This window comes from Cibotium barometz, chromosome 17, assembly GCF_041138505.1.
Source record: "Cibotium barometz isolate CiBa-2024 chromosome 17, ASM4113850v1, whole genome shotgun sequence".
Taxonomy (NCBI): Eukaryota; Viridiplantae; Streptophyta; class Polypodiopsida; order Cyatheales; family Cibotiaceae; genus Cibotium; species Cibotium barometz.
Window position 1 is genome coordinate 34,761,242 of NC_141062.1, and position 22,855 is coordinate 34,784,096.

The following is a 22,855-nucleotide window of genomic DNA, read 5'->3' on the forward strand; positions in this document are numbered from 1 at the left end:
TCCATTCTACCAAAAATGTCCACAATAAAATATGTGGTATTTTTGTAAAAATTTCCATTAATGCTTATTTCAAACCATAAAAAATAAGAAAAAACAGCATTAAACTCACGGAATTCCCCTACAACATCTACCATTGAATAGTAGTAACATGTGTTCCAATTGCCATATCGATGATCCACGTGCAAATCATCAACACAAATCAATAAAATAATATTTTTATTAGTAAATATTAAAATTTACTTTTAAAAATGCCAAAAATTACAATAAGAAAGAAAAATCAACAACAATTAACTAGAGATTACTATGATACCACTGTTAAAACCCTAAGATCTCTCTAGATAATTGTTATGCATAAACATGCATAAATCAGGCCATAAACTCATCCACCTGACCACCCCCGAGCCCAAGGGATGCACACATAAAATATAATGAAATACATCATACCTTTATCTTGATGTCCCATACCATCAAGAGGTATAACTCCAATCCAATAGCATGTAGCTATAGGGTGAAATGGTAGGTGAGTAGATATGATCCTCTACACAAGAGACCATAGCCTAAGCCTCCAAGCCTCCAAGCTTCCCTTGAGTGTTCCCCATGCCCCTATTATATAGGAGGGCTCTCAAGTGACTCTTGACTCTCCATTTCCCATGTGTGACTCTTGGATGCCTGACCCTAACCTTAACCCTTAAGGTTAGTCCTAACCCATGCTCCACTAGAGCGTGTTCCCATGCTCCCATGCTCACAAGCCTAATGTGGGTTAGCCTCCTAGTATATGCACACATAATGTGCATATAACACATCCTCTCTTTATTAAACTTATAGATACTAGATGTATCTAACTTATATATACTAGATGTATAGATAGTCAAGCTAAGTTCTACCTCCCATCCTCTTTTTAAACCCTCTTGTCATCCTCTAAATTTTTGTAATGCTTCTTCTCAAGATATATGCTCTAAATCCTTTGGTAAATTCTTAGAGGAGTCCAAACCAGCTACTTTGTGATATGTTAAGCAATTCCTCAAATCCTTAGAGAACCCCAATGAGATTTGTGGTTGCTTTGTAATAAGCCACACTCTTCTTCTTAGAGAACTCCAAACAGGCTTTTTCTTTGTAATAAGTCAAGTTCTTATAGATAATTGTAAATAAGGTAAATTTGTTGAAACATCACTTGTCTCTTCATCTTATTATCTTTTTCCTTCTAGCAAATGTGATGCTTCACTACACAATTCATCCTTTTGTGTTAAACTAGTTAACTAGCTTAGCCATTAAGGTTATATCCAGCTGCCCCATCATCAGTATGAGATTATATGCTATATAATATATGTCATCAGTGATTACTTTATTCATCCATCTACCATCTACCATCATCTCTATGAGATTATGGTCTCAATTAAACTTATTTTGGAAGCGAGAGTCTTGGGATGTTTACAAACTTATTTTGGAAGGGAGGGTCTTGGGATGCTTACAAACTTATTTTGGAAGGTAGACTCTTGGGATGCTTAGAGACTTATTTTGGAAGGTAGAGTCTTGGGATGTTTACATGTCATATAATTATGCCATTAGTGAAGACACTATTCATCTCTTGCCTCAATATGACGCTTGAAAATGATGGGGGGGATGGAGGGTTTGTAATGTATGAGATTTGATTGTAGAATGCTAGGAAACCTTTCTATAGAGTTCTAACTAAGAGACATGTGATCGACTACTTGAAATAGTGCACTCTCATGGTTGGTAGTATGACTTAGAGAGAGAGAGAGAGAGAGAGAGAGAGAGAGAGAGAGAGAGAGAGAGAGATGGGGGGTAGATGGCCATCCTTATACCCTTAAAGATCCTCTCACAATGTCTCCTTCTCTGTAGACATGAGAAGACATCTTGAGGAGGGTGGATGTTAGCCACTCTTCTCCAAACACATGTGCCAAAGCCTAAAGCACTTTAAAAGTGTAGAAAAGATTTTTGAGTAACCTAAGAGGTGGCATTGTTTGAATGCAAGAGAATATACTCTTGTTTTATAGGTAGTTTAACGTTAGCACAACTGCAAGGACCTCCTCACTTCACCTTGGGGTTCATCATGTTTCTTCTCCTTCCTTCTCACTTCTCCCTAGGTTTCAACACATTACACATCTTTGTTCTGCTCCCCATTATTTCTCTCTCAACCAACAAGGTCCCTCTCTCCTCTTTTGTGTATCTCTCTTCTCCTGCCCTCTCCCCCTTGTCGCACCCAACATACCCTATGAATTTTATTTTTCCCTTCTCTTCTCATAGGTCTCCTGGCTTTTTGGAGGTATTGGGTTTGAGTCTCATAACTTGTAGCCAGTAAGGGGACATGGAGAGGGCTTGCTTGGGTGGGTGTGCTAAAAATATCTATATAATTAAAAAAAGTATCTCCCCTATTTTTTTATTAGGTTTGTAAATCCAAATTCATAATAATGTTCTATGGGTTTCTATACACATCAAATGGGATGCTGATAGCCGTGTGTGGTTACCCTACTACTCCCTTAAGGGTCTGCACATCACATGGGCTGTTGATAGCCTCATATGTGAGGGTATGCACTTCTTGATTGAGGTATAGTCAAGCACGAGGGAGGGTATACCTTGTGACCACCTCAACTGAGGCTATGTTACTTCCATGGATGTGGTATTTAACTAGGCATATGTACTCTGCTTGTTCTATAAGAGGTTTCCAATTAAGCTCATGGATGGTGACATATCGAAGATCAATGTCTTATGGAACTTTCTAATGCTTCTTCTACCTAGAACAATAAGAAAGAGACTAGTCTTTTTATCTATAAAAAATTTGGCTACTAGAAGGGAGCTAAGTACTCCATGAGGACCCCTCATATCCTCTACAAAGCGAGGGCATTGTAACTATCGGGCGTCTAGCCGGGGATCGAGCCTGGTACCTCCAGGTTGTTACAAGCCACCCCCATCAACCACTAGAACAAAGGTTGTTACAAGCCACCCCCATCAACCACTAGAACAAGCGCCCGATATTAAGAGACTAGTATTTGCATTCTTTGTAAAATTCTAGCTTTCAATGCTAGGGAGGAGTAGGGTAACCCCATTAAAAAAAAAACTAAAAAGTCGAAAAGGTCCAACAAGGAAGCCTCCTTCCTCTCTTCTCGGCCTCTCTGTGGCTTAACCCGCACGCATGCCATGCGATGATAAGCAGCCTCTGTGATGAGTTTGATCTGGCCAAACAGAGAGCTACGGGATTTTCTTCTACTCTGCCACAACAACAACATCATGATTCTTCCCTTTGCTAAGCTAGGTACTCTAGCTATCCGCACTCTCAGTAAGCCCCTTGCGACCAGACTTAAGGTCCAGGCTGCACGCCACGAACGTTTTCGCAAGCTCATCGAGAATTTCGCACAGGTTTTTCTAAAAAAACCCTATTTTTCCTGCATATTTATCCTATCCAAGGGTCGCCTTAACTGCTAATCGAGCCTGTTACTACGTTTATTTGAAGCAAGATACTCTCCAGATATGGAAAATTTACTGATTGTTTTCTTTTTCAGCTAGAAAGGCCCCGTAATCTAACCAATAATGAGACCGGCTTGTTCTTATTATATCTTTTTCTTTGCACACGAGTGCTTGCCTTAGAACGTTGCCCTCGCTATCACTTGAGATGACGTGTATGGGTCACCCTTGCAACCACATAAGATCACGTGTATGGGTCACCATTAGATGATGTCTATTTGAAACGACGTCTTATTCATGTATCTTATGTATGGCTCACCCTTGAGATGATGTTCTACTTATGTATGGGTTACCCTTGCAAACACATAAGATGATGTCATATAGGGAGTTGCATGAAAGATGCAACTCCCTATATGATCTCTGGCATGGTTGCAAAGGTGACCTGTACATGAGTAAGACATCATCTCATGTGGTTGCAATACGAGCAGCTGCATTTTTGGGAGGGGGATGACTGCCAAGCAGTTGCATGCTTGGGAGGGTGAAAGGAGGATGACCTTAGCTACTTTGTAGCCCTGTTAGTTGCAACAGAACAGGGCATTTTCTCTTGGAGAGAAAATACTTCATGGGCCTTGATGTGTGCTAGGGCACTTGAGAGGCACTGCGAATACAGGGAGGAAGCCAGTGTGTGCATACTTTAGAATGCTTCAGGTCAACACTTATTTGTTGGACAATTTCTTCTATTTTCAAGCCTTGTGTGATGCTTGGCAGTGAGCAGGGCATAGTCACATGGAACGGGAGTCTGTTCTGGAATGGGAAAGAAAATGTGAACGACACGTCATCACCATATGGCTACCATTTGCAAGCTAAGGAGATGCAAGGGCATATATACAAGGACACAAGTTATGGAACGTGTACCCTCGTTCCCAAGGCTATGGAACGGCGTTCCATGTTACTATGGAGCAGGGTAAATTTGTGCAACCTTGCTGCCTTACATAACAGCATACATATTTTTCTTACATGGTTTCAAGACACTTGTAACATGCGGAAGCTTGCAGACGAGGATTGATAAATAATTTCAGCCCTTGGTTCTTGACAATGAATATCACAATGTAGAGAAGATAAGAGTGGAGAGAGAGAGAGAGAAGACAAATACATAGTATTGGGTCCCACATAAGATCACGTGTATGGGTCACCATTAGATGATGTCTATTTGAAATGATGTCTTATTCATGTATCTTATGTATGGGTCACCCTTGAGATGATGTTCTACTTATGTATGGGTTACCCTTGCAAACACATAAGATGATGTCATACTTGTGTATGGGTCACCCTTGCAACCACATGAGATGATGTCCTACTCATGTACGGGTCACCTTTATAGGGAGTTGCATGAAAGAGAATGCTATGTGACTGTGGTCGGGCAGTTGCATTTTTGGTAGGGGGATGACTGCCAAGCAGTTGCATGCTCGGGAGGGTGAAAGGAGGATGAACTTAGCTACTTGGTAGCCCTGTTAGTGTGATGCTTGGCAGTGAGCAGGGTAAACTTGTGCAACCTTGCTGCCTTACATAACAGCATACATATTTTTCTTACATGGTTTCAAGACACTTGCAACATGCGGAAGCTTACAGACGAGGATTGATAAATAATTTTAGCCCTTGGTTCTTGACAATGAATATCACAATGTAGAGAAGAAGAGAGAGAGAGAGAGAGAGAGAGAGAGAGAGAGAGAGAAATACATAGTATTGGGTCCCAAATACCCTATGAGCATGTGGCTGAAAGCCTAACAATGTATGGTACACCTCTACATCATTCCAGAGGGAGACATTTGAGTGCGGGACATGCACACCTATTCATGACCATGTACGGGGCTTATCCACCTGTCCATGGACTCTAAAGTGGATCCTTGGTTGACTCATCCCGGATTGGACCAATTACTACTATAGATACTGCACGTGTTGTACAGATATGGCCACGTGGTGTCCAAGTGCGGGAATCCTGTTCTGTTGAACTTGACTTGACGGAAGCCGCGTAGCCTCTGTTGGATATTCAGAGCTTCAGTAGTGTGTGAACACTCCCTTGTGTGAACATGTCTTGAAGGTGAATGTGTGCAAGTGTGTGTGAACAAGGGCTTATAGCCACTTAAGTGTTTGTGTGTGTAAGCAGTGATGTCACTAGGTATAGACAAGTGTCACTGCCCCAATGAACAGAGTGTTTAGAAAGATATGGCATTTTGCCGATAAAAGCATTGTACCTTGTGAACTTCATATCAATGAATACAAGCATCACATTGTATTGTGCAATGATCTGATTTAGCTTGTTACATTACACACTCCCTCTCTCTTCTGCACATACACCATGAAGGTCCATCATCCTCCATAGCTCTCCTTTGTGAACCCTAAAACACCACAAATGGTATTAGAGCAAGGTGTCTGCTGCATGAAAACACTCCTGTTGCCACCGCCCTAGAGCCATCGTCGGCTTTTTCGGGCGGCGCTAGTGTTGGGTGCACCCACCACCTCCGCCTAGCCTCTAGGCTGCATTGCCATCATTGACAGCTTTTTCGGGCGGTGCAAGTGTCTAGAGGACCATCGCTCTAATTTCCTGATGCCGTCTCGTCATTTGCTTTTCACTTGATGCTGCCTGATGTTTGCCCTCCACCGACACCGCTGCACCATCCGTTGTTTGCTCACTACCGCCACTTGGCTGGCCGTCGACTATGGCCCTTGCTCCTCCAAGCTGAGATACTAGCTCTTCTCCTCCACTCGTCTCCAACTGGGCCTCTTCTATTGTTGATGCTGATGCTGTTGCTTCCACCATCGCCGATGCTATGAGTTGAGTCGTCTTCTACTGTCCCTCTTCACGGTCTTCTCACTGCATGCTTGGCGCTTCCTCATCTACAGCTGGACTTCAGTTCCCATTACTTACTTTCCTTCTTAGCCTCTACCATGGATCCTAATAGAAGCAGTGTTGTTTTTGAAAAGTTCTCGGACCTAACTTCCCTACCTGGCTAAAAAAGATTCTTCTACTTCTTATGCGTGATGGTGTTAGGAACATGGTCAATGGCACCAAAGAAAACAGTTTGGCAAGACAAAACGACAAGGCACTTGCACAGATTGACCTTGGTCTTGTAGACAGTATGATTCATCAAAACTACAGAAGAGGTATGGGACAAGCTTGAAAACCCGTTTGGCAATAAAATTAACAAATCCAAGGTTTTTCTCTAGCAAAGGTTCTTTGGCTGAAAAATGAGTTAATCTATTAATTTGGGAGAACATTTAAATAATTTGAGCTCTCTCATTCAACAATTAGCTAGCCTAAATACTGAGCCAGATGAAGACGTCAAGAAAGCTGTCCTCTTGTCTAGCATTGAAGATTTGACAAAATATGGTAACAGCCTAACTTATCTTAGGGTGAATAGACATACTTCTTTTGATGACATGATTGCAACTTTGATAGATGAAGATCGTTGTCTCAAAGAACAACAAGACATAGCATTTGGCCTTAACAAAGTCATGTTCATAAAAGGAAAAGACAAAAGGGCTGTCAAATGTAACTTCTACAAGAAGCTCGGACACAAAGAAGACCGATGCTTCAAGAAGATAGCTAAGAAACAAAAAAGGTGCATATAAACTCAATGGTAGAAGAAGAAGAAGAGGAAGCAGTGGCTTCCACAACAGTGGTACATGCAGCTACCATGATGGACAATCTTTCTTTTAAAGAGGAAGATCATGATTGGGTTTTTTATTTTCTCTACTTCAGCCAAAGGGTTTTGTGCTTGGGATGTCTCCCAAAATATGATAAATAATCTTGTGTATGGTTTTTATAAGCCTTATTTTTTATAAAAGGCTCCGTGTTCTCTCATTCCTACTTAGAAACAGGGGGGGTTTTCGCTTTGTTGATGTGTAATGTCTTTTGTCTCTCTAAGCAAGATATGACCTTTGAGTCTTTCGCATTGAGCCATGCTACATGAACCTTTGAGCCATGCTTATTAAATGTTCATGAGCCTCTGAACCAGCTGCGGGAAACATGTCGTGTTTTTGCTAGTATTGAAGGACAGGGACTATTGAAAGCCATCCTAACATCTCCACCTTCGCTCGAAAGGGGGGTTTGTTGGATATTCGGAGCTTTAGTGTGTACTCTGTGGGTGGACATTGGAATGCATTGGAAAAATTCAACTTAGTCCCAAAATTATCAAACAATGCCCTCCAAAAATGAATGGTAAACTTGGCATCGCGATTTGATACAATGGTTCTCGGTATGCCACCAATCGGGTACTAATGCCGGATATACAGTTTTACAACATCTTCGACAGGCACTTTCGCCTTGCAAAGAATAAGCATAACGAATTTGCTACAACGATCAACAACCATCAAACATTGTGTGTTACGCTTACTTGGACTGGGTGGCAGATTTGTCACAAAATCCATAGAGATATCTTGGAAAGGGTCATCGGGAATGGGCAATGGTTGTAACAAACACGCTTTCTTCCTATGCGACGGTTTCACCTTTTGACAAATAGGACAATGTTACACATACGTGAACATGTCCTGCCACATTTTGGGCAATAAAATTTAGTCTTGTTTTTCTCCAATGTTGAGTTCATGCCCCTATGGCCACCTCATGGAGAATTGTTGCCAGAAATTGCTTCAAGAAGTAGAGTTGATTTTTGTAGGAAAGCCAACCATCCCGTTGCCTGCTTGCGCTTTTTGGTCTGGACTCTGGAGTAAGGTTTGATGCATTAGTCGAGTTCTTGGAGCCAGAGGCTCCCTTGGTCTATCTTGGAGAAGACTTTGCTTGGTTCTGGTCCTTGCCACTAGCAGGAGCTACCGTGGGCGCTGTGGGCTAGGAAGTCTTGGGCTTTTCACCGTTGTACTTCATCTCGACACTTTGTGCACGAGTGCTAGTGCCCTTTCAAAGGTCGGTGGTTCAAACATACACACATTCCATTGGATTTGCATGTCTAAACCATAAAGGAATTGCCCTTTCTTGGCCTCCTTGGATTTTTGCAATTGTAAGGCTAGGTGAGTGACCTTATTCGCAAATTGGAGGACCTTTGCACGTTCTCATTCATAGGCAGCAACCCCAAATTGGGAATTTACTTGGGCCCTATGTGTCCACCAAGATATCACTTCCCCTTCTATGTAGCAGCTAGCTAACACAACTTTTTCCACATCTGACTTTCTACCAGCAGGAAAGTATGTTTCAAACTGATGAATCCATGAATACAAAGATGTGGGATCTACTAAAATTCACCTTCTCGTGAAAATGAGATTTGATAAGGGGTCCTAGAAGGGATCTCGATGAGAATTGGTAGAGGAGGGGGGGGGATGTGTGATGAGGAATCCTGAAGAGGTAGTTGCTTTTACATGGCCTGAATCAAAGCCTTTTGCTCAAGTAGTTGTTCCATAAATTGTTGGAACATTGCTTGCACATCTCCACTGGAAACATGGCTTCCGGATGCAGTTGCTATAGAAGTAACAGGCTCTTCAGGGATCTAGTGCGCTCTCTCATTGTCAGATTTGGCCATAGGGGGAGTGGTTATGTTTTTTGAAGCATGCAATAGGTTGATTGTCGTAACACGCACAAAGCCTTCTTTATACCCGTGAGTTTATGCAATTCCACTTTGAGAGAGAGAGAGAGAGAGAGAGAGAGAGAGAGAGAGTATCGGGTCCCAAATACGCATTGAAGGGCCCCCCTGTGCAAGTAGGAGTATTTGCTCATATTTCTTTGGAGAACTTTGTACAATGAGTATGAAAGATGACCGAGGTCTCATAAATGCAAGGACAAAGTAGACCGAACGCAAGCTGAACCATATGCTATTCAAGCTCCTTTGAATAGGTCTTCGATGACCACTATGCAAACCCAAAATTGAGGGATGTACATATGCTAGCTGAATGTTGAAGAATGCTCTTTGTGGAGGCCTTGGGATATGTAGCACAATAAAGTACTGACTGCTGAATGTATGCGCAAGAAGCTTGAGGCTCTAGGCACACATCACTACGTTGGAAGTGATGTGGATGATTTAACGAATGATGCCTTAGGCTGAGAACTGAGCGCTTACTTATATATGGTATTGGGCTGCTGGTTGGCCTGTTTATATGGACAAAAAATGCTATACTTCAGCATTAAATGCTATGCGTGTTTATGATGCTGCCCTGGCTGACTGCCACACTCCACGACCTGTTACCGAAGCCCTATCTGATGCTGGGGCTGACTGCAATATGGAGGTTTTCCCATGCTGTGGGCTGGTTCTTATGTGCTGTCCAGGGCTGTAAACAGCCCTAAACAGGCTGCCGACTGGTCCTATGGCCATGGGCTGGCCTTTGGCTGGCCCATAGGCATGCTTTAATATACATCTAGCCTCTACATGCTTCTAATGCATTACCTAAGTTTTGGTTGACTTCTACATGACTTTATCTAATGAAATGCAGACTATCTATGGCTGTGGAGATTGACCTACATAGCTCGTGCTTGACATGGCCCGGATTGAGGCTCACAATAGGTCACGGCATATGACAAATATTCCTAAAAAGGGTAATCCTACTGTATGAATGTTGCATTGATGTAGAGCCAATGTGTCACATAGCACTCCAGTGTGGGGTGCACAGGTACATCGCTTCCAAGTAATCCGCCAAGGGTTGGGGCTTGGGGTACTTTGGAAAGAACTCGAGCAAGACCGCTTCATGAGTACCTCGGTCCTTGAACTTTGTGTAGAACTGTCTGTCTTTGACCCGATCCACACTTCTATTAGTGGAGGAGAATCTATTTGGGCTCAATAACTTTGGCTCCATCTACCACGTCTTGTCTACAATATCCTGCAAAGCTGGACCAATGTAGGGCTTCAACCAAGAAACAATGGTCATGCAGTGTGTTCCGAGATCCAAACGCAACGGGAAGAGGTCTAACAAAGTCCATAGTGATATCTTGAAAAGGACCTTCGGGAACTGGCAAAGGTTGAAGCAACCCTGCATGTTTCGTATGAGGAACCTTCACTTTCTGGCATATCTGGCATGCTTGGACATGTTGATAGACATTCTGTTTCAGGGTGGAATGACTCAATGACTAGAAACTATCTATATAGAAAAAAAGATTATCCAATATTTGTTACAATGAATAGAAATCTACTGAGAAATTATATCAAATCCCCAAGCTAGAGGTAACTAAATAATCACTAATATTAGGAGTTATATTCATTTGATTCTTTGGTATTGTGGGTAACGATACATATTTTATTAGGAATCAGGTTGAGAAAAACAATTAAACTAAAATACTCTCTAGTCTCATACCAATTCTAGGATTATTCAAATGATTTTTTTTCTTCCCCTTCAACTTTATCAATAACTTTATCTCGTATTAAACAATCTCTTTCATGTTAATAAATAGAAATTCTTTTATATATGTAACGGTTCTTGTAAAATAACCAGCCATCATGGACAGTATAGTAACCCGATTTTGATTGTAGGGCCAATCTATACTGAGTTCCGAATTCCAAAGAATCCTTGTATTGTGCCTTCATATTGTTGAGATCTTTTCCCTGTATTTCAAGCACAGTGGACTCCTGCAAATGCTGAATTTTGCCTTTACAACTTAGAGCATTGGTAACGAGGTTATGCGAGCCAGGAATGTATTTAATCATACTTCCAAATTGTTGGAAGATCCGACTCCCTCTGGTTTGTCTGTCACTTCATTGGGCACTAGGCATGGTTTGTGATCATTTAAGTGAACCATGAAACATGAGGGTGGTAGATGACGATGGAAATGGAGCACGTGCCTCAAATGGTGGTAGGTAATCACATAAGAACTTTGCATCATTAAGTCGCTCAAGATATACTTAATCTTGGGTGTTGGGGTAAAGGCATTATGCCCACCCTTGTAATGTGTACAAGCCCATAAGTTTTATAGTACATAGTACACTTAGTACTTTTAATGCACTAAGTGCACTATGTGTACTAGAGCAAATATACATTTGTGATAGGGGAGTCACACACTCATACTTTGTGAGTTGACTTATCCCCATATGTCTCTCTCTCTCTCTCTCTCTCTCACTTCTTCTCTGTGTGTGTCTCCCACATGAAACCCTAACTCTCTCTCTTCAACTGGTATCAGAGCTCTGGTTTTAGGGTTACATTTTTTTAAAAGGGTTTTTATCTCAGCAGTACAGCTGCTTTACTAGGGCGGCCTGCTTCTGGTTGGGAGAGCTTGCTGTCGTACAGCTGTGGGTGAAGCGAAGGCTTTTACGACTTGCAGATCGTCACACGAGCCGGCAAGGATGGTGCGGTGAGCGTGGATGGAGAACCAAAGGCGTCCGCCGAAAAGCTTTCCGAGGGCGCCTTCGACACGGCTGAGGGCGCCGCCCTCCTTCGCCGCCTCCTCTGCTACTCCTTTTTCTGGGATGCAGGCGAGCACCCGTAGCGCGAAGGGGAGGCATTGCATGATAGCGTGAGGAGCCTGAGGACCGCCTTGAGGAGTTTCGCGCGCAGCTGGAGGAGTCGAGTGCCGTGTGGGAGAGGCTCCGTTCCATCGTCGCCGACCTCAATAGCGCAACTCGCCTCATAACTCGCTGGGGCAGCGCTCGCAGCAGGTGAGGCGGCTAGAGCGAAACTCCGCCAGCCTACAGTTCCATCCTCGACGCCGCCAGCTTGCAGTTCTATCCCCGACACTGCCAGCCTGCAGTTCCGTCTATAGTCATCACCAACTCCCTGTTACAGAAAACCGCCCACCTGCACAACAGTAGCAGCATCAGCACACGAGTCATCAAATACGACGCCCCCCCCTTTTCCTGCAACAAAAATCACTGATTGATCATCGCTTCAGAGGTATTTGCTTCAATTTTTTGGGATTTGCATGTCCATTTTCATCAATTGAGCAGCTACAAGTCCTAATGGCTCATATTTGAGCACAATTGACAACATTGGGTGACATTGGTCACATTCCGGGTCAATTGGCAGGAAATTGGGTGTTAACATTTGGGGCTTTTGATGTGATTGTGCCATTGGGCATTCATACATGCTGTATGATGTGAGCAATCTCACATTCGGGCCAAAATTGCAGGAAATTGGAGTGTAAATCAAAGGGCTTCTGTGCCAATTGGGTTGATTTGCATGCAGGCACTGGCATTTGATGCTTTGGGCAATGTGTTGATGCCTGTCAAGCACTCAATGTGCCAGTAAATCAAGGGGCTTTTATGTATTGGATGTATATGTGGCTAGGGGGAAGCATTGTGAAGACTCTGGATGTCTTTCATGTGCATTAATGTACCATTCATGATCAGAAATTGATCTTGAATCAAGGGGCTTTTCAAGATTTTGTGCTTGTTGAGCTTGGCAAAGCAGCAGGGAAGACTTTTATGCCTTGAACCCTCAGTAATCCACTTGCAATCAAGGGGCTTTTGCCTAATTTCTGTCCGGGACTGTTGTATGCAGTGGTGGGGACTGTCAAGGTCTGATTTTCACTCATTTGGACAGCCAAGAGAGCATTTATTGCTACTGCACTTGCTGGTACAGATTTGGTACAACTTTGTACAAGTTTTGGCATGGCTGTACATTGATTTGAGTGAGGAAAAGGCTCATTTTCAGCTGCTGTACTTGTCGGTACAGATTTGGTACATCATTGGTGAGCACTTAGTACTGTTGTACAGTATTTTGGAAGGGGAACAGAGCACATCTAAGGTGTTGTCATAAATCTGCAGCAACCAGATTTTGGTGATTTTATCACATTCAGTGGGAGGAGAGTTGCATTCGTGCTCCCGCAGTGGGAGATAAACTTTGGGAGAACAACTGTGAGCATTTTGTGTGCTTTTGGTGCAGTGTTTGCACATCTTGCAGGGAGTCAGGCATTGACTGTGTCAAAGGTTGCATATTGCTATGGCAACCATAGGTGAGAGCTCTTCATTGCTTCACATCAAAAAGCTTGAAGGCTCACATAATTATGACATTTGGCAAACCCAGTGCTATAATGTGTTGCTCCAGAAGAAGCAGCACAAGCCCATCAAAGAAAGGGGTGTAATGCCCGCTTCTCTTACTGTTGAAGAATGGGAAGATATGGATGAGATGGCAAGATCCACCATCATGTTGTCTGTGTCAGACTCTTTACTTTTGAGCATACGTGAAGAGAAGACAGCTTAGGGAATGTGGCAAAGATTGCAGGACTTGTATGCCTAGCAAAGTGCCTCAAGCAAAGTGTATTGCTTGAAGAAACTCATAGGTCTTCAAATGAAGGAAGGGGCGTCTATGACAGCCCATCTAAATGAGTTTAATGGTGTTGTCAGCCAGGTCATTAATCAAAAGTTGGCAATGGACGATGAATTCAAAGCCACCTTTCTCTTATGCACTTTGCCAGAGAGTTGGGACACATTCAGGACAGCCACTAGCAATTCAAATGCTATGTTGTCATATGCAGATGTGGAGGGTGCTCTCCTTCAAGAGGAGATGAACAGGAAGAACAACTATGTTGGAAAGTCCAATGCAATGAATGCACGTGGGAGATCCCAGCAAAGGGGTAAAAGCCAAGAACGGGGAAGGAGCAAGTCCCACTCCAAAAAGGACTTGGAATGCCATTATTGTGGCAAGAAGGGACATTTCAAAAAGCAATGCTACAAATGGAAGAATGATCAAAAGGAAAAGGGCAAAGGAAAAGACAAAGACAAAGATGAAGCCAAAGATGCAAAGCCGAAGGGCAAAAGTGGAGTCAAGATTGAAGAAGTCAATGTGTCACATGCAGGTGACAGTGAGGATGAAGTCCTATTCATGTCTTCACTTGATGCCCATTCACTCCATGCAGGAGATGGTCATGGTATGCACTCATGGATCATTGATTCAGGTACCTCCTTTCATGTCACAGGTTGCAGAGACTTGTTTGTCAGGTATACTGTTGGCAATGAAGGAGTAATTTATTTGGGTGACAACCATGCATGCCAGATTCTTGGCAGAGGTGATGTGAGGCTTGTGTTTTCAGATGGCTCACAGCTTACGCTCCATGATGTCAGGCATGTGCCTGAGATCAAGAAGAACCTGTTTTCTACTGGACAGCTTGATGATGCTGGTTATGTTACCACATTTGGTGGTGGAAAGTGGAAGATTAGTAAGGGCTCACTGGTTGTTGCCAGAGGCTCTAAGGTGGACACTCTTTACTTGATGCATGCTAATGTTTGTCACCATGCTAATGTAAATGCAACCGAGTTGTCGGAAATCTCTATGTGGCATAGCCGGTTGGGACACATGAGTGTCAAAGGAATGGAGCAATTGTCTCGTTATGGTTACTTGTCTTCTCTAAAGTTTTCAAGTTTTCAGTTTTGTGAGCATTGTATATATGGCAGGCAACTCTAGTGTCCCCACAAGAAAGCTCTTGGACAGAAAGATGCTCAGTTAGAGCTTGTGCATACAGATGTATGTGAGATGCCTTAGCTTTCTTTGGGAGGGGCAAAATATTGTGTGTCTTTTATTGATGATGCCACACGTGAGGTGTGGGTTTATCCTCTTCGTTTGAAGAGTGATACATTCTCAGTGTTTGAGAAGTTTGTTGCTCATGTTGAGAATCAAACTGGCAAAACACTGAAGGCTTTGCGTTCCGACAATGGTGGAGAGTATATGTCCAAACAGTTTCAGGACTTTTGTGATGCTAAAGGCATCAAGAGGGAGCTCTCTGCTCCTTATGATCCTCCACAAAACGGGACAATAGAGAGGATGAACGGGACCATTCAGGAGAACATCCGTTCTATGTTGTCATATGCTGTGTTACCTCATGGTTTTTGGGCTGAAGCTGTTATGACAGCAGTTCATCTTATAAACAGGTCACCTAACACGAGGCTTGGTGGGAAAGTGCGAGAGGAAGTATGGACAGGGAAGCCTCCGTCCTACAAGCACCTGAGAGTGTTTGGTTGCGTTGCGTACGTGCACATACGCAGGGAAATACGCACCAAACTTGATCCTAAGTCTCACAAATGCATATTCCTAGGATATGGTGACAGAGGTGAAATGGGGTATAGACTTTGGGATCCAATGAATAGAAAGATTATACGCAGCAATGATGTCATTTTTGATGAAACATGCATGTATAAGGAGCCTGCAAGGCAACAAGAGCCTAGCAGAGTCATCTTTGATGATGATGGACATCATGGACAACAACCAAGGGCTGTAAATCAGCCATTACAGCAACAAAACCAGCCCTTAAATGGTACTGAAAATGGTCCAAATGGACAGCCAGAGATGGCAGAAGATATCCCTATGGATATCCCACAGTTACAGGAGATACTGGGCATGATCTTTCAACCTTATGGCATGGAACAGGAGCCACCAATAGGTGATATGCAGGCTGGACAGCAACCTGCAAATGATGATCATTGGGTACGGAGGTCCACAAGAGCCTCTAGACACCCTGACAGGTTTGTTCCAGGGGTTGACTACTTGATGCTCACTGACTGTGGAGAGCCCTCATGTTATAAGGAGGCTTTACAAAGGGCAGACAAGGCTCTTTGGGAGCGTGCTATGAAGTCAGAGATGGATTCTCTGCACAAAAATGGAACATGGAAGTTGGTGCATTTGCCTACAGGCAAGAAGGTTTTGCCATGCAAGTGGGTTTACAGGCTCAAAGTGGCACCTGATGCAAAGCCAAGATACAAAGTCAGGTTAGTGGCTAAGGGCTTCAAGCAGGAATATGGTGTGGACTTTGATGAGATCTTCTCTCCAGTGGTCAAAATGACCACACTTAGAGCTGTATTAGCTTTGGTTGTTCATGATGATCTGGATTTGATTCAGATGGATGTGAAGACTGCTTTTCTTCACGGTGATCTCCATGAGGAGATATATATGCAACAGCCAGAGGGTTATGCAGTGAATGGAAAGGAGAAGCTTGTATGCAAGCTGAAAAAGAGTCTTTATGGGCTCAAACAGGCACCAAGGGAATGGTATCATAAATTTGATACATTCATGAAATCCCAGGATTTCAGGAGAAGTGACATAGATCACTGCTTATACACCAAGAAAGCTTTGGATGGCAGTCTATTGATCCTCATCTTGTATGTTGATGATATGTTGATTGCCGGGAAATCTCGTAAAGAGATGGATGCCTTGAAGAAGAGGTTGCATCAGACCTTTGATATGAAGGATTTGGGTGATGCAAATCACATTTTGGGTATGCGGATACTTTGGGACAAAAATCAGCATGTGTTGTATTTGTCTCAGAAGGAATATATTGGCAAAGTTTTGCAGAGGTTCAATATGGAGGGGGGGAAGAATACTAGTACTCCTTTGCCTCCATATGTGAAACTCAGTGCTATGGACAGCCCACAGTCGAACAGTGACAGGGCTGATATGGCCAAGATTCCGTATGCTTCAGCTTGTGGCAGTCTCATGTATGCCATGGTTGCTACCAGGCTGGACATTGCATTTGCAGTGGGAGTGGTTACTAGATACATAGCCAACCCTGGCAAGAAGCATTGGGAAGCAGTGAAAGGTGTCATGAGATACTTGAAGGGCACACAGGATATGTGCATCTGCTTTGGCAAACAGGATGCATTAGTGCATGGTTACATTGATTCGGATTATGCCGGTCATCCAGATAACCGGAAGTCTACTACCGGTTATGTGTTTACATTCACAGGAGGTGCTGTGTCATAGATATCTAGGATGCAGAAGTGCATTGCCTTATCTACTACAGAGGCCGAGTATATTGCAGCCACAGAGGCTTGCAAGGAGGCATTATGGCTATCTCGGTTAGTGGTTGATTTGGGTTATACAGGGGATATTCCATTGTTGCATTGTGACAATCAGAGTGCCATCCAGTTGGCAAAGAACCCTGTCTTTCATGCAAAGACGAAGCATGTGGATGTGAAGTATCACTTCATCAGAGAGGTGATAGAGAACAAGCTGATTCAGCTTGTCAAGATTCATACGGATGACAACCCGGCTGATCTGTTGACAAAGAGTTTGCCTCCAGAGCGGTTTGCTCATTGCAGACACTTGATGGGCATTGGATGAGGCCAGTTTCAGCCTTGATATGGCCTTGTCTATTATCATGTACATGCTGATTTTTTTTCTTTTCCTTCATTTAAGGGCACTTTGCCTTTAAGTGGGAGGTTGTTGGGGTAAAGGCATTATGCCCACCCTTGTAGTGTGTACAAGCCCATAAGTTTTATAGTACATAGTACACTTAGTACTTTTAATGTACTAAGTGCACTATGTGTACTAGAGCAAATATACATGTGTGATAGGGGAGTCACACACTCATACTTTGTGAGTTGACTTATCCCCATATGTCTCTCTCTCTCTCTCTCACTTCTTCTTTGTGTGTCCCACATGAAACCCTAACTCTCTCTCTTCATTGGGCATAGGGAAACTGTTCTTCACTGTGAGCGTATTAAGAGCACTGTACGATGCATAATCGTGCGGACTTGTCTTTCTTTTGCACAAACAAGATAGGTGCAGCAAGGGTGAGGATGAGGGTACGATAAATCCAGCTCGAAGTAACTAGGAAAGTTGTTGCTCCAGTTCGCCCTCTAATGCCTTAGAAAGGCAATAGGGGAACTTTACGGGGCGGTTCTGTTCTAGGGACCAATTCAATGCGATGATCCTCGGGACGACTGGGTGGGAGCTTTCGGTGGGAGATCATCCTTTAGCATGATGTCCTGAAACGGTGCAAGGAGCTTTGGCTTCAAAGGGGTTCTTGACTGAAAAGCAGATTGCTGGCCACAGACATAAATCAATATGCACACTCGGCTTCTTTTTTGATAGGTAGTTGGGTTGAGATGAGTGGAGTAACCTGGAATGTGTTAGAAGTCATCTCCTCTCTTTCTGTAGACACCAGGGCCTTTGTTGTGGGTGTGCCCGCCCTTGTAGGTGTTTTCTCATTTTTCCTCACTCCTCGTATTTTTTTCCTATTTTTTCCTATTTTTCTGTGGCTTGGGTGGCAGCCCCGTGGTGGAAGGAGGACACTTGAAGCTGGCTGACCGCATTTAGACATGCTGGTGAGAGCTGGTTTTGTTGCTTCAGGTCCACGACCTCCCAGATCAGCTGGCCGACACCCTGCTGTGCTGGTCGACTGGTGATGATGGCTGGTCGTGGAGTTTTGTGGTCCTGTCGGCTGGCCTATAGCAGGCCGACTGTTGTTTGGGGCCCATATAAAATGGCCCCACAGTCCCTTGCCAGTTTTGTATCATTCCGGGATTCTTCTTGTGTATATAGAGCAGAGCCTCTCTCTCTCTCTCTCTTGTGCTGTTATTTTCTGCATTGCGTTTTGCTCTTGTGTTCCCAGATCTAGTCATCATCTCCGTTGCGTATTCTGACATGGTATCAGAGCCTAGGCTCTAGGTAGTTCTTGGGATTTGTGTGAGCAAGAGGGGGACTGTTGTGTTGCTGATTGGTGGACTGTTCGGGACTGTTTGGGAAGAGGAGAAGCAAGAGGACGGCGAGCTGATTTGCTGGACAGCCACTTGCAGGTGTAAGTTCTTCTTTGTTCCCACCCACCCACCCTTTTTCAGAGTATATCCCCGCAATGGCAGATCTGTTAGAGATGGCCGAGAGGCATGTGAAGATCCCGACACTCCCCACGTTCCCGGTGGACCGTCAGTTGGACGGGAATAACTACGGCATATGGAAGGTTATGATGGAATCTGTTTTGGAGTCTTACGACCTCATTGATTTTGTCGTTGTTGGGGTTCCACGGCCGGAAGTAGAGGAAGGGGAGTTACCGTCGATCCGAAGGGACCGGGAGGCACAGGCACAGATGTGGGATCGTGTCAATGCCAAGGTCCGTTCGTTTATCTTCCTCAACTGCACACCGCAGGTAATCAATCATGTAAATCATATGACGTTGGCCAAAGGTATATGTAGCATTTGGCCTCTCTTTACAACTGGGTATTGCCCATGAAGAGGATTTCCTTGGAAGTACAGATGCGGGTTATGAGCCCTGTAAAGTCGTTGACAATGCGGGAGCATATTAACAAGCTGCAGGCTCTTCAGCAGGAAGTTCTTCAGGCTGGGAAGGAGATATCGTCAGAGGACATGGCCATAATGTTGCTGTCACACTTGCCCTCTCAGTACTCAGCATTTTACTCGTCTTTGATTACCAGTGGCAGGCTCAGCACTATCACGTGGGAGGAGCTTGTGCCCATGGTCTTGGACCAGGAGGAACGATTCACGAACCCTCCTTAGGGTGGAGGTTTCGGAGGCCTTAACTGGCCAACGGTCGAAAGGCCGTAACACGGGCAAAGGGAAGGCTTCATCAGAGAAGTCTTCAGAGAAGAAGTCCATTATTATTGACCGTGAGAAACTAAAGGCAGAGAGGACCTGCAATGATTGTGGCGAGAAAGGTCACTATTGGAGGGAGTGTCCCAAGTGGAAGACCGAGAAGGGTGAAGATTCCTCAGTAGCAATCATGAAGACTCTGGCTTTTGTGCACCTGGAGGTGATGGACACCGATGTTTCATTTTGTTGAGGCAGGGAGGAGGTTGGAGGATTCTCCGCAACGGATACTCGGGAGTGGATTCTAGACAGTGGTGCTTCCAAGCACATGACTCCTCCGATGGCAGAGGGGGGAAGCATTCCTCCCAGGTGTTGTATGTTCTGTCACTTGGTTTTCATCTGTTGTCAGTGCATCAGGCTTGCAATACTGGCGTACGGGTGGAGTTTGATGAGCATTTTGTTGCTCTCCGGGACAAAGCAACAGGCCACGTGGTTTGGGAAGGCGGAGTGGAGAATGGAGTTTACAATCTTTCAGCACTCTCTCTCCCAGGTCCTCTGATTTGTGATGAGTGGCAGTCTGGTAATGGCCACTTAAGTGTGGATACGTTGCAGGTGCAGGCTTTCCGGGACCAGATGATGGATAGCTTGCTAGTTGATGGCAGCAGTTGGTAGGAACTTTCCAGTAGTACTGATGTTGGTGGTTCTTGTGTTCATCAGTCAGAGGAAACTGAACAGGTAACTTATGCTGTGATGTCTCATAGTATTCGGGACAAAGAAACTCCTGTAGATGAGGATGTTCTTTCCACGAGGAACTCTCGGAAAGCCAAGCAGGTGGCAGTTGATTACTTGCAGAAGGAGGTGCATACTCCAGGCTTTTGGTTTCGGATTCAGAGCGGGTGGTTGACAGGTTTCAGAAGGCCTTGTGTGGTCTTCAGCAGGTTTCCAGGACTATGCTTTGCACCGTAACAGGTGTTGATCCTTGTGAGCAGTGTGATGCCTCTTTGACTTAGAAGCAGAATGGTTCTTTGATCTTTTTGATGGACACCAGATTGGACGGGAGCTTCCTGATGAGGCAGTTGAGCTCATGGTTGCAAATGACTCTTTGGGAGGTAGAATTGCGTATCTTGTGGTTTCTGCGACATGCGAAGGATCATGGACTCTTTTACACAGGAGGGGGATTAATGGATGGAGTCCGACTCCACGGTTGGAGTGACTCAGTTTGGGGAGGAGATCCGGACACGAGGAGATCTACTTCAGGCCCAGGAGCAGTTTTACGGAGCAGTAAGAGGCAGTCTTCTTTTGCCTTGTCGTTGACAGAGGCAGAGTACCGGGCTGCTTGTGATGCTGCTTGTGAGGTGGTGAGGATGCAGAGGTTGCATTGCAGGATTGGGCTTCCACTGGAGGAACCCAGGGTCATCCAGAGGCACTTTGTTCGTGAACAGATCGTTGCTGATGACATCTTGCTAGAGTTCAGTTCGACGGAGAACAGTACGGTGGACCTCTTCACGAAGTCGCTATCTCAGGATTTGCTCAAGCGGCACCCCAGCTCCCTGTGGTTGGTTTCACAGCCAGGAGCTGAGAGGGGGTGTTAGAAGTCATCTCTTGTCTTTCTGTAGACACCAAGGCCTTTGTTGTGGGTGTGCCCGCCCTTATGGGTGTTTTCTCATTTTTCCTCACTCCCCGTATTTTTTTCCCATTTTTTCCTATTTTTCTGTGGCTTGGGTGGCAGCCCGTGGTGGAAGGAGGACACCTGAAGCTGGCCGACTGCATTTAGACATGCTGGTGATGGCTGGTTTTGTTGCTTCAGGTCCACGACCTTCCAGATCAGCTGGACTGCTCTGCTGGCCGATTGGTGATGATGGCTGGTTGTGGAGTTTTGTGGTCCTGTCGGCTGCCCTACAGTAGGGTGGATGCTGTTTGGGGGCCATATAAAATGGCCCCACAGCCCCTTGCCAGTTTTGTATCATTCCGGGATTCTTCTTGTGTATATAGAGCAGGGTTACACGCCTCTCTCTCTCTCTCTCTCTCTCTCTCTCTCTCTCTCTCTTGTGCTGTTATTTTCTGCATTGCATTTTGCTCTTGTGTTCCCAGATCTAGCATCATCTCCGCTGCGTATTCTGACAGAATGCTCCTATCCCCACGAATCAAGATAGGCTCATGAACACCATCAACAATAGTGAAATTGTCCTGCCTCCAATCAAGAATAGGTGCATGATCCCTAAATCATTGAATGCTGAGAGCCATCACACCCCAAAAGACTGCTTGCTAGCGTCAGCGCCGCGCCATTGTAATGGAAGGGCAGTTGAAATACGGAAATCTTATCTATCATGAATACTGATCAAACACATGAACATGCCAGAGAAGAGAGAAGAAAATAGTTCTGCACATTACACCACACTAGGGGCCATAAGATAGGCTGACCCCCCGCCCCCCCTTTATGGTTAGATTACCAAAAAGGAGTTTTCTTTAGATACAACTTTCCGGGTGCCTAGGGATTGTCGATTGGCAAGCACCTGAATCTTTCAAGACAAGATGAAAACAATAACAAAATATATGCTGAATTTGGTGTTCCTTAACAGAACGGGAGAGCTTTCCCGGCTTAAAGCACATTTAGGACAGCCATGGACAGCCCACAGCATTCCCACATTAGCCTGGGACAACTTTGTATGGCTGCCTGCAACATTGCCAAACCCACAGAGAGAGTTGATCAACCTCAAGAAGCTGTTCCAGCAGTTGACTGGCCCTCAGAGGTTCTAGGAGGAGTCGGCCAGCAATCTTTTCATGCCAGAAGGAGTCGGCGAGCACAAAAGGGAACAGTCCACAAGTCGACCAGCCCTTTGGTTCCACCAGGAGAAGTCAACCAGCAGCTTTTTAATGCCTGATAGCAGTCAGCCAGCACAAGGGAAGGCTCAGATCTAGTCGACCAGCACACAGGTGTTAGAAGTCATCTCCTGTCTAGATTTATACACCAGGGCCTTTGTTGTGGGTGTGCCCGCCCTTATCAGGTGTTTTATCATTTTTCCTCACTCCCCGTATTTTTCCCCTATTTTTTCCCATTTTTCTGAGGCTTGGGAGGGCTGCCAGATGATGCCAGGAGCACCCCAGTGCTGGCCGACTTGATCTTCATGAGTCGTGGGCTTCAGGGCTGCTGGCCGACTGCTTTTTATCAGTCGTGAGCATCAGTATGCTGGCCGACTGCATTTATGCAGTCGTGGGATTCTTTCTCCAGTCGTGGGCACTCTTGATGCTGGCCGACTGC

The 22,855-nt window shown here is 44.6% G+C and overlaps 1 protein-coding gene across 2 annotated transcripts in view; it reads left to right on the forward strand.

Annotated features, from left to right (window-relative positions):
* Positions 1-3,036: 3,036 nt before the first annotated feature.
* LOC147629921 (uncharacterized) overlaps positions 3,037-22,855 on the forward strand; it is a 34,978-nt gene continuing 15,159 nt past the window's right edge. Inside the window, exons 1-2 of one of the 2 annotated variants that reach the window (XM_086811431.1) lie at positions 3,037-3,375; positions 4,189-4,384. In XM_086811431.1, the coding sequence (XP_086667557.1) occupies positions 4,292-4,384 (93 nt within the window). In that variant the 5' untranslated portion in view covers positions 3,037-3,375; positions 4,189-4,291. The remainder of the gene's footprint in view (positions 3,376-4,188; positions 4,385-22,855) is intronic. The other variant, XM_086811430.1, reaches the window with a different exon arrangement.